We start from the raw sequence: 12,500 nt of genomic DNA, 5'->3' as shown, positions 1-12,500 counted from the left end.
CTTGAAAATGATCTCAACCAGATCGAAACGTCGTAGAATTTTTTTCCCTCGTTTTTATCTTAAAATGTGTTTAGAAGAAAGTACTTATTAGGTTTTTTGTTAGACTTCTTATATTGCAGTGAAAGAGGGAAATACCTTTGCCTTGGCTATTATTTAATTCATTTTTTACCTTAGATAAACCGAAATAATCGGAATGTGGGTTAATAAACATCATATCGGGGTAGACTCGGGGTCAGGTTCATCATTTTTATCTGGGTTAGGTAGCAAATTATAGAGATCGGACGCCATTAGATCAGGAAGTTGCCTACACCAGATATTATTAAAGAAGCTAAATTCCCTATCATTTAATTCGTAAAAAGGTAGTAACGGTAATGTGTTCATGCAATTGGATTTGCATATTAAATTTACATAACTTCAAAAAATATTACATTTACTCTTGTTTACTTCCTGTTACTTATCTGGTCAAGGTAATCTTCAAATTCTTCAAGCTTCGTGAAAGCTTGAGTCGCGGATGTCTCAAGAGAAACTCAAGCATCCCTCTCGTTTTTTTTTTTTTTTTCAGCTTTGGAATTTGCGTACAAGGAAGCCCCTAAGACTATGCACAGTTTTGTGATGGGTCTGTTCTTTTTTGTGCAGTCAGCTGGCAGTTTGCTTGGTGGCGGATTGTTCGAACTGTGTTCATTGGGGAAGGATCCGTGGACTCCCAGCATGGACAAAAGCAAGACCACAAAAGTTCTGCAAGGCCACTTGGCATACTATTTCTTTGTTTTGGCAGGAATTCTGTTTTTCACCTGGATTGTATTTCTTATTCTCATTTTGGGATGTAAACTGTCATTTGCTCACTCAAACAAAACGAGGAGTATTCATGTGATACGAACATCTTCTGATAATTAACACTGCGCAGAGTAAAGGTTATATTAGACAGTAAAAATTGGGATACCTTTGTTTAGCAGACAAATTAGAGAGTGTTTGGTTTGTGAATTGTGGACTTGTGGCCCTGTTGGAGGGGCAGGTTTGTAGCCTCGAAGATCCACTGACTTTTTTTCTCTGCCTCTGTTAATGAATGAATGAATGAGTTACTGTTTTTATTTATCTTATATTTATACGATAACTTTTTGGTAAAAGAGTTGTAGAGAAGTTATTGTCATTTAAACTGGCAAAGACGGAAAAGAGCTAAGACAATTAACTTCAAATTGTTTTGATAGAAGATGAAACACTTTTCTTAAAAGAACTTTAAATTAAAATTCGTCCAAATTTTGTGCCAATTCACGTAGACAAACTTCCTTCAATGTAGCAATATCATTGTCCTTGGCTTACATGTATGAGTTGTTAACATATTGAGGTGAAATCATGACTACATGAAGGTTCAAAGCAAAGGGAGTTGTTGGTAAGACAGTTGCTCATCGGTAAGAACGTCCATCCACCATTGACGACTGTACCAAGGCACAGAAGCAGATAAATATATATTAGGGTTATTTTTTGATTCGATATTCTGAACACTGAACGAACATTTCCCAAGTCCTCTAAAATATGTTGAACCACCAAACGGGGAACATGGGTGGCGCAGTGAAGAGAGCACTCTCCTCTCACAAATGCGGCCAGGGATTCGATACCTGGGGCCCGTTTCTCAAAAGTCCCGAAACTTTACGGACCATTTACGTGAGTCACAATTCCCTTTGTATCTCAAGAACGGAGAGGATTTAATTCGTCAAACTTCACAGTTATTTTCCTTTTTGTTGCCTTGAAAACATGTTAAAAGATCGGCTTTCTAAAACAAGCGGTTGGCAATTTCACAAATGGCTTTTCGGGCCCGAATAGTTTTCGGGACTTTCGAGAAACGGGCCCCAGGGCTTGGCGTCATATGTGGGTTGAGTTTGTTAGTTCTCTTCTCTGCCCCGAGTGGTTTTTCTACGATTACTCCGGTTTTCCCCTCTCCTCAAAAACCAATGTTTGATCTGATTTGCGTTAACGGAAACTCCTTTGATTTCTATGTATTGTCCCCAATAGGCCATTTTCGAAATATCAAATATTCAGCTTGATAGCGAGGCGGAGAGAAAAAAATAATAGAGACACGTTGGAATGAATGTGAAAAATATCGACATATCATCCACCCTCCTTTACCTTTGTCCTCTTAACCTCTCTTTCAAGCTGAATTTTAATGTATCGAAAGTGACTTTGCATTTGAATAAAGTTCATCGACATCATCAACACGTCTGGCAAACCGTGCAATCTTGATGTCACGTGCCCTAATTTTCAAATCTAAAAAAAATTAACCAATGAACGCACGCGTCTACAAAATTAATTAATCAGTCAAATCAAGAATTTTGCGCACGCCTCGGAGAAGTTTCACAACATTTAAAGCCCTCACATGTTAACACAAGTATCAAAAGGTGTTTTTTAAAACACAGTTCACAGTAACAGTGTTAAGGGTTAAGCTAACATACAGGTAATGTCTAATAAGAACAAACTGGTAGCCTTGAATGAAAATGAGCTCAAGTAAAGTTTATTTCAACATAGTGTCTCAAAAATACAGAAAAACATGGTGAAGCAACTCATTTTAAAAACTTGACAATCCGTAAGCTACATCAATGACGCATCTCGTTCCCAGGGCTTTTCCGCCGAAGGGATAAGTTCCGGGAACGAGGTTGTCTTCCAAGGAGAGCAATCTTTTCCGTCATTCCCCTTCAACTCCTTCATTAATAGCATGCTTTTCTGCTAGGCTCTTATTTTGGCAATAAAATCTCGGATTGGCTCGCCAAATTTCATATCATCTGATCGGGCACCATGAGCGACTTTGTTTCATTTATTTTTTATTTTAGTTAAAGGTTCACCCTGAGGTGGGTGTTAAATACAATAGGATACTAAGTCAACTACAAGGTATTTAAACCCAAAAACCCGCCCCTCAAAACTAGAATACCCAACCCAGCCCAAAATGAAAAGAATGTGAAAAATGTATTACAATATCAACAAGAGCAAAGAGAGAAAATAGAAGAACAACAGAAGAACCTGCTCGAAGGCACCCACTGTGGGCTTTTGTTCATGTGACAGCGAGAGAGAAGACTCTTGGACGAAGTTGTTGGCATCTATCGTTTTGTCACCACCGGTCAGTTCGTTTGTCTTTCAAAATCGCCAAAGAATTGCTGGGCTCAAAGAGGGTTTCCAAAACCAAACAGTTCTCAAATTCTGTTTGTTAAAAAAGTACTTAAAGTTCAACGGCAAGGATGGGAAAAAAATAATCATTTTCTGGCTTTATTGATCGAAGTGATACTCAGGACAAAAAATGTCCCGGACCAGAAAGTTTTCCATACTTAAAGAAAATGCGCGTGAGATGTTACATGCATAAAGGCAAAGAACGTGAGCACGCGCTAATAAAGGCGGCGGTTGTGACGTTGCTTAAATGAAACATTTTAGTCAGCTATACAAAATGTTTGGTGAGAGCAACTTTGACCACATCCCAGACAGCGTTCTACTAAGTATTTTCAGCCTCTTGCCTTGTCACGAACTCGCCAAAGTTGGTCAGGTGAACCAACGTTGGAAAAGGATCAGCAATGATGGTACGCTATGGCGACATATCCAGCTGATTGGCAGGGATGATAAACGAATCAAAGAGATAATCACCTCAAAGTGTCGCTCTCACCTGAGTCGAATGAACTTAAATAAATGCAGCCTGACACCGGAGATTATGGTCACATTATCTGGCACATGTATTCACCTCAAAGAACTTTCTCTTCAAAAGTGTTACTTTGCTCGACGAAGGAGGCGCTTTCGCTTGCACGTTTTCAAAAATCTCACAACGTTGGATGCGCGCTTGCTGCGTGGAAATGCAGCTTTTGTTGTTCGCCTACTACGTTGCACTCCGAATCTTGAAATCCTGGCCCTGGACGAAACAATTGGCTCTTTTTGGGACAGCAAGATTCTAAAAAAGATGAACAAAATGCGCTTGCTTGATTTGACACGTTGCGTTGAAGTTACCGATAAGGACCTAGAAATAATGGGCGAGAATTGTCCTAATTTAGAATCGCTTCTTCTTGACAAATGCTTCAAGATCAGAGGGTACAATTTACCAATTCTCTTACGTGGGTGTAAGATGTTAAAAACGCTTTCTTTAGCGTTTACAAGAGTCTCCGATGATTCCTTGATCCAGTGTGATTGGGCAAATTCATCCTTGACAGAAATTGACTTTTCATGTTGTTACTTCCTTTCGGCGACTGGTCTTGAAAACGTATTTGCAAACCTTGTTGACTCCAAATATATCAACTTAAGTAACTGTACCGAGAGTTCTGCGATCTCGCAAAGGATTTTAACAGCGATGACGCGTTTTCAATCCCTCGAGGTTCTGAGCCTCGACGACGGATTTGAAACTACTCTGGAGAACGAAAAGTTGATCTGTAAAGTCGCCCAGAATTGTCCAAATATTTCGTGTTTTCTCGTAGGTATAGCTCTACAAACTGCTACATGTTTAGAGCAGTGTCTACGATCTTTATCACAATTGAAGAGATTTGGGATCTCTGGAATGGATGACTTTCCTTACAATTGGCGACCTGGTCCATCTCCGATCCGCCCAGATGGCTTTGGTTTGGAAATGATCCTTAACTATCTCGCATCCTACAACCACAAACTGGAAGCATTGCAACTGTCTGGCTATCGAGATCATGAGTGTGAAACCATCACAAACGGCTTCGTCAACTTACTGCGAAACTGCAAAAATCTCGCACGCATCTGCTCGTTTGGTGGAAATGCAGATATTCTTGTGATGGCAGCGGATGCCCAAATGCAGACCAAACGCCAAGAAATACGCCTCATCAAACCCACAATGCTGTTTCCAACACCAAGGACTGTCACCCCTCCCCCAAGTTACTGTTTTGATAGGTTTGTTTATGATAAGGAAACTAGTACAGTTGACGATCCATGGAGGGGTCCCTTCGTATACGAGGTACAAAGAAATAGAAGATTCTGGATTGAAAATGCTTATGAATAAAATCTGAATGTTAACAGCTCGCTCATTGGAATTGCACGTGAATAACTTATGACCTAAAATTTTATGTCGCTTGGTCTGGTAAGGGAAATAACCCACTAAAAGGAACACTCTACATCTAGTACATGCTCCAGCACTCGGCAAAGTCCCCTTTGACATATAGCTGTCACAGCTATAAGTCAGAGGGGACAGTTTTTGCTTACGCGGCCTCATACACCATAAGCCTGGATGAGGGGAAGGAACACATCCACCATACATGGGCCTCTTCCAAATTTTTCAATCTAAATTTAGTCCGTGATCGTGCATGATGCACTGCTATTTTAAGCTAGACACCTGATTGGTTATCATTGGCTGCGCGACCAAGGGCACGAAACCAAAATAACTTTCATAGCATGACGCGAAGCTTAAGGACGTTCGCACGAAATTTTTTCAACATTGATTTTTTTCTGAAACTTTTACCACTGTAAGATGATGAGTTTGTTATGTCAGAAATGTAAAAAAAATGGGGGGTCACCGACTTCGTTTTGGATAGATCATGCCCGGAAAAAACACCCTAAATGGGACAAAATCGGGCTTCGTTAGCGAATAAGGCCAGTGTCTGTAAACCCAAATATATTGCAATTAAATCTTTGAAGTGAAATCTTCTCTGCCGAATATTGTTTAAGTGGACTTACTAAGTGAATTTAGTCAACTGGTGAGGTTCCTTAAAGATCAAGTTCGCATTTAGCGACCACAGTTTCACGCGCCTTGCAGCCGCAAGATGGCAGGATTTGATGTCCCGTGGGCAGAAATCTTGAAATTTTTTTAACTTCCCACATTGATTTTTTGTTCATATTTGGACAACGTGGAGATAATTGTAAATAAAATCCGTTTCTGGAAAGAAAAATAGGGGTCACCGAACGTCCAGGACCGTTAAATCCAGGCAAAGCTATAGCAATGGCCTTTTGCCCGATCATCTCTTATTTTATTACTTAGCGCGCGCGCTCGTTAATGACGTGGCGTGTGAATTTGCGTGCGCAGTAAGGATGCGCAGAAACAATTGGCGCGAACGTCCTTAAAATAGATTTTAAAAAAAATCATCATGTGGCATGGGGATGGGTTCTCTCCTTTCATCCTCTCCTGACCTTTATGAAACAACACTGCCAAGCCGGCCATATTTTGCTGGAGAATTCAGACCAGACCGCAACACCAGGAAGTCTGTACCCTACTCTTTTCGAATAGTGTGTGGGATCTTTAACGCCCCACAGAGTTTATGAGTAAGGGTTGTGATACAGTGCGTACGGTTTATATACCGTAGTCTTTATCCGAGAAAACTTGTAAGTCTAAACATTTGGTTGGGGATGTCATTACAAAGGCAACACTAGTCTTTCTCCTCGACCACCAGCACGGTAATCGGATGCATTGAGTGGCTTTTTCCTGACTTGTAACTATAGGCGATACTATTGATTCTAAACAAGGAAATTGGACTCGCGGTTTGTTCCTCGTTCCACATTCTCGTCTTGCTTTCTAAAACACCCCAATACGGATTTTCTTGCATCAGTCCGGCTACCTTTACCTTTAAATAAAAGACAATAATGTACTCCCTTCCGCGGATTGAATTTGTTCTTTCAACTGAGGTTACTCGTTGAACAACGCACATGTCATCACGGACAGCCACAATACCAGGTCACCTGCTGAGTTTTAATGCCTTCACTATAAATCTAGGGAAACAAAGCGATGAGTGAAGTTAGCTGCGTCATGTTACCACGTGCCCGTCACGCATGCATGTCTTTTTTTATTTTCGCGCGAAAGGTCTTCCCAATACACACACCACTTCAGTCCTTTTTTCGAATTACTGCTTTCTCAGACTGAATTCACAGAAAAAAGATCCTTCAAGTGATCTTCGTCTGCTCTAAGAGCTACAACAAGTTGCAAAAATGTTGAGACACTCCCGTTAAAAAACACCTTTTCTACCTTTCAGTACCCACCCTCCCTCTCCCCCTTTCAATGTTGACCGTTCAAGTTTCCGCATGATTTGGTATTGCTAGCAACATTGATAAGTGGGGGGTGGGGGGGGGGGGGGAGGGGGGCGCAGTGTGTGAGAGATGAGCGAAGCTACTAACGCCCCAAGAAGGCAGTGTCTCCTTTTGAAAAATCGCTTTTGTCGATCAACAGCCACAAAACCGTCGATGAGCGCGAACCACGTCCCTTGTGACTCTCAATAGGCTTCAAGGATCACCAACCTTCACATTTTACACAAACACCAGCATCCCCCGCAAACGCCACCAGGCGTCTTGTTTGGAAATAGATTTAGGTTTGTATTATGAACTGTAAGCACAATTTTGTAGCTCAAAGGGCTGCAAAATGGCAATTTTCACAAAAAGTTGCGTTTTAGGTTGATTCGAATGATCAAGAAGTCACTTTTCATCTCAGTCCAATTACAAAAGTTTAGTTTACCAGTTTCAGCACTTGGACTCCTTCAATTTGACTACTGTCTGTTTTGCTGTTATGTGGTCTCATCGATCAGTAGTCCATTCAGAAGATTACGCCAAGCCGACCATATTGCTGAAGGAAAGGCCAGACCACAACAACGGGAACTACATGCCCTACTCTTTTCGACTAGTGTGTGCGATATTTAACGTCCCACAGATTTTATGAACATTGAAGCGTTGTGAGACGGGGCCTACGGTGTATAGTCCTCATCCGAGAAGACTTGAAAGTCTAACCATTTGCGGTTGTAATTACAAAGGCAGCACTTTCTCCTCAGAGAAAGAGATACAGTGTCTCATACAGAAGAGATACAGAGATCTCATACAAAGAGATACAGTGTCTCATTTGCACCCTCGCTCCGCTCTGGCGCAATTAGGGAGTTTAAGAAACCGCGACGGCTACGGCGACGAAAACATCACTTCAAAATATAGGTTTGAGCTATTTTAAGCATTTCATAATCATTCCATCTTGTTTATAATATACAATATGGGCAAAGTGTCCTATAACTGGATTGGTATGGACGCGGATTTGAAGTAAAGAGTGAGACTGAAAGATTCACTGTAGTTTGTCCACGTTGTCGTCAAAACCTTAAATTTGGTCATTTCACGTGGTAGTTTTGACGAGTACGGGAGAGAATTGTTCAAAAATGCGTCACGATCATTTTGGTTCTTTTAACCAATAATATTACGTAACTGCTTTTTGGCGTTGTCGGAGTCGTAGCCGTCGTCGTTTCTTAAACTCCCTAACGATGCTACTCAGGCCACAAATAAACTATATGCCCTCCAAAAGTCATGTGATTGTCCTATTGTGAGACGGGGCCCACGGTGCTGAGTCCGATGCTCGACCACCGAACTGAGCCAAGTCGTCCAAGACATCATGACGCATAGTGTGTGACGTTGCAGGTCATCCTTTTTACTATTGCTGAAACAACCCAAATTTTCAAAAAATTACTAACCTTAGGCTTAAAAATTATTTTTTAGGTCTAGTGTTAGCATTAGTAAAGTTTTGAGTTGTTTCAGCCATGGTGAAAGTCAGAAACGGTGAGCTGCAACCCTAACCTTTCAATCGACGTTTTCAAGCAGGGCAGAAGGAAACCGATCCAGTTCCTCTCGGAGAGCTTTTGTTTTCATAATCACAACAACAAAAAAAAAAGCGACGTTTGAAGGAGAGCTTCAATGATCACCGCCGCACTTTAGATAACCCCAACACCAAATATTTTCTCTTTTCTCCCCACAAAATTTCTAACAACATGCAATTAATTCCTATGGAAAAAATATTTTCCAATAGAGACTCAATCCAGAAGACCAGGAAAGTCATTTCAATTTCAAAAGGCAGGACAATTGATCCCAACGGTCTAAATATCCGCGAAGAAACATATTAGATTTCAGTTTATTATTTCCAGTATCTTCTGCTATTTTTTTCCCTTACTCTTTTAGTATTTGAATTCAAATTAGATGTAACTGCCCTATTCTGAAGAAGGCTGGTTTGGCCAGCCGAAATATGAGTCCCTCCCAGTGGGGTGTCCTTGTTCTCTTGTTCCCTTTAAAAATTTGCTTGTGTTCCCTTGTTTCCGAAATTACTTCTAACCTCGTTCCCAGCTTTTTGATCGCTAAAATTGTTTTGGTTCCCTTGTTCCCTAGGATATTTTGTCATTGTCCCCTGTTCTCCACCGTGTTCCCTTGTTCCCTAAAACCCCTGGGAGGGACTTGAATATCGTCGTATCGGCTCTTGCTCGAAATATTTAGTTTCACAACAAAACTTAATTTTTTTGGCAGCGGTGATAGATGCTTCAGTGAACTGGATATCCATTGTCTTATTAATGCAAAAAGCGAATTCTAGGTCGGTCTGTCTCCTGTTCGGTTGCTTTCAGTATAGTTGCCCTTTCATCGGGATCTTGTGCTGCTGCATTAGATGAGGAATACGTTTCTACATATTTAAGGGTGATTTTTTAGTACTCAGTTTTCGTATTTGGGCTAGCACTTCTTTTTAGCCTGAGTCGGCTAAGTATCAAGCGATATTCCGCGCGATTTCGAAGGATAATTGTTAAATGAACACTCTTCTCCGCTGTATGGAAGCTAACAGTATGAAAATGAGAAAATTGAAAGCTTCCTTGCGTCCGAGCTTGACCACCTTTTGTCAAAGAAACAATGCCATGAAACAACTTACTAACCTCACTTGCTCGAGCCGTACTGGAGAGTATTGGCCCCCAGTCGCGACAGTACGGACCTCGCCGCGCCCGGCCCGTACTGCCACGACATCGGGCCAATATTCCCCAGTACGGCCCTCGCGCTCGGTTAGTAAGCGGTTAAACTTAATCATAATATTGATATTTTTGTTTATTTTGTAACAAATGTCTTCAATATGGTCATTCCATTCGTGTCAAGTGACTGTCAATGTATACATCAAGGTATTTAACGCTTTCAGATTGCTGTAAGATCCTGGTCTGCCAGTTTTATGCAGCTATCAATTTTAAGCCGCTGGGGGCTGGGGGGGAGGAAGCCGGGCATAGGAGGGGGATTTGACGTTACAAGTCTGCCCGTGGTAGGGACTTTTGATCATTCGTTGAGTTCCGGGGGTCGGGACTTTTGACTTTAACCGTTAGGAAGCGTGGGGTCCACTGACGCGATCTTGGCTGCTCGCCAACTTGAACGACCGAGAAAGACTGAAAAATAGTGGAGTTTTGAAGCAAGCAACCGTGGACAATTTTCCTGTCGGTGTACGTTGGATCAGTGGCTTGATCTGATCGGCGTTATTTCAAGTTGAGAAACTAAATATTTTAAGCAAGAGCCGATACAACGTAGATTTGATTTGATTTGATTTGATTTGTACCGACCACTAAAATCAAATCAAATCTACGTTGTATCGGCTCTTGCTTAAAATATTTAGTTTCTCAACTTGAAAAATAGTACCGCCATTTTGGAATTACCCAGAAGTCACTAGAAGCAAACCGATTCTCTACGATGGACTGAAACTCTAAATGACCTAAATTAATCTATATTCACCTTGTGTGCAGTGAATTTTGTTTCCAAGCAAGCTTATATAATACTAAAAACGAGACCGAAATACTGAATTTCATTTTTATCGGCTCACTATTTGTCACATCATAAGTCCTCTTATGGAGCTTTTTGAATATTTCTCTCTTTTATACGAAGTTTAATATTTTATTTCCGTTGTTCCTGTTTACAATTTAAGTAACATATCACATTCTTTTTTCCTTCACAAAGTAAGTGGTTCTATTTTTAGTCAGTCCTTTAGGGCATAGTTTAAAGTTTAAAAGCGGAAACGTTTTAGAAACTGAGTTTTTATAGCTGTAATATTTGTTGTCTTAGTGATTAAATATAAAGAAGGACCATGAGCTATAAAAGGATGGCAATTCAAGTAAACAAAAGTAGCATAACAGTTCATGAAAAGATACCAGAATTTCCCTGTTGAACTGTCTTGTTTAGTAGTATCAGTTGAGACAGTCCTTAAAATTTTAATATACTTTCCAGATGAACTATGGAACTACATGACAATTTTCCATTATAACAGATGTTACATTTTGAAATCATTGCTTTGTTACCTTTTAAAAAATAAGATGTATCGTTTTCTGTCCCGATTTCTGCTGTTCTTTTTTACTTATGCATTTTTGGGAGGAAGATGGGGTTGGGGAATTTGCACTCTTTTGACCCAGGATGACTTTCCTGGGGCCGGGCATTCGAACAGAAAGACTGATCTGAGTTCAAATCCCCCGCCTATGCCCGGCCTCTCTTGCCCCCCCCCCCCCCCCTCCCGGATGTCGGATTTTCACAACTTAGTTGCCAGATTTTTACAATTCGGATGGCACCTATAAGCTTCCTCAAAAAAACCGACCATGCTTTAAAAAGTCCGTTTCCAGCCAACGAGCTTTCCTCTTGCCAGTTTTTCCACTGTGCGAGACAACATATCTGATATCGAAGCCTTTTGTACCAATTATATTCACACATGAAGCACAGCGGAAAAAGAGTCGTTCGTCTTAAAACGGTGAAAGATAATCTACCCCAGCAGTGTGGATTGTTTTGAACCTGTGAAACGTTCCCAAGAGAAGTGTCTTTGACACAATTTTGGACAGCTTTTCCTTAACAAGAATTATATATGATCTGTAATACATATCAGCCAAATATTTGAAATATGACCGAGTATTTTGTTACAAGAGATAAATAATCGGGACACTGATACATCACGATTGAAGGGGGGTGGTCATCAACAGAAATCTCTTCAAGGGTTTCTAAAACAAAACCCTGAACCAAAGCGGAAACAAGAAACGAAAACAGAGAGAGAGAGAGAGACATTGTATAAATTTGATTTATACAACATTTTTTTCATGGTCGATGTCGGCCGGTATTCAGGTCAAAGCGAGTGTAGTGACCCGTGGCCAGGACCGTTTCGTAGCCTGGTTCATGTCCTTCCAAGCTACAGTATTCATGTTCACGAAAACATAGCGAAGAGTTTACAAGTCTGAAGTAAAGCCAAGCGAAGGTAAGTGCTAAGAAACCAATTTTACGAATGTGTAGAAAAAGAAAAGAAATCGGAAGCAAAGGTGAGCCTTGCAAACGTCTTTCACTGTTAAGAACAAAAGCGGGAGCAACCGAATTACAGCTCAATAGCGTTTTTCAGATTCAAAAGAATCTCAAACAGGTTTAAATAATGACAACCGGCAATGCATAGGTGTACGACACAATTTAGTATTTCGGGAACTTTCTTGTAAAGCCGACTTAAAATAGAATAACACTGGCGCGCGAGCAGAAGTTTCCTATTTTCTTTGTCACGTTCGGGAGAAGGAAATTAGAGAAGTCTGAAAGCTGGAGAGAAATGCAAACTTTTCAAGAAGGTCATTAGCGCATCAAACATCAACTGACAGGTTTGTTTGTTTCAGCTGTTTAATAGCACTAACAAAATTTAACCGTGACATATTATAAAAGCTGGACTGGATCCAGCTGGACTCTCTTGACCGTCAACCAAAAAATTCAATTTAAAAAAAATTAAAAGCGAAAGCAAATTCACTTTCAACTTTAGTTAAATAGTTAAGCAACATCAT

At 40.6% G+C, this 12,500-nt stretch overlaps 3 protein-coding genes across 5 annotated transcripts in view; all 3 read left to right on the top strand.

Moving 5' to 3' along the window:
• The window catches only part of LOC137977764 (solute carrier family 15 member 4-like), a 13,341-nt gene extending 12,076 nt beyond the window's left edge, over positions 1-1,265 (top strand). Inside the window, exon 5 of one of the 2 annotated variants that reach the window (XM_068825094.1) lies at positions 563-1,265. In XM_068825094.1, coding sequence (XP_068681195.1) covers positions 563-894 — 332 coding nt within the window. In that variant the 3' untranslated portion in view covers positions 895-1,265. The remainder of the gene's footprint in view (positions 1-562) is intronic. The other variant, XM_068825095.1, reaches the window with a different exon arrangement.
• A 2,159-nt stretch (positions 1,266-3,424) lies between these two features.
• LOC137976762 (F-box/LRR-repeat protein fbxl-1-like) lies at positions 3,425-4,978 on the top strand. Its single transcript, XM_068824107.1, has one exon. The coding sequence runs from the start codon at positions 3,425-3,427 to the stop codon at positions 4,976-4,978; it is 1,554 nt and encodes a 517-aa protein (XP_068680208.1).
• A 6,670-nt stretch (positions 4,979-11,648) lies between these two features.
• Positions 11,649-12,500, top strand: part of LOC137976282 (kyphoscoliosis peptidase-like) — a 27,600-nt gene continuing 26,748 nt past the window's right edge. For both annotated transcript variants that reach the window (XM_068823580.1, XM_068823578.1), the window contains exon 1: positions 11,649-11,941. The gene's annotated coding sequence lies outside the window, so the exon portion shown is untranslated. The remainder of the gene's footprint in view (positions 11,942-12,500) is intronic.

The sequence above is a fragment of the Montipora foliosa genome, chromosome 11 (genome assembly GCF_036669935.1).
Source record: "Montipora foliosa isolate CH-2021 chromosome 11, ASM3666993v2, whole genome shotgun sequence".
Classification (NCBI taxonomy): Eukaryota; Metazoa; Cnidaria; class Anthozoa; order Scleractinia; family Acroporidae; genus Montipora; species Montipora foliosa.
This window is presented reverse-complemented; position numbering and strand designations above follow the sequence as displayed.

What these genes read in the sequence shown, in the direction of transcription:
- LOC137976762 (XM_068824107.1), top strand. Translation starts at nt 3,425, where the DNA reads ATGTTTGGTGAGAGCAACTTTGACCACATCCCAGACAGCGTTCTACTA.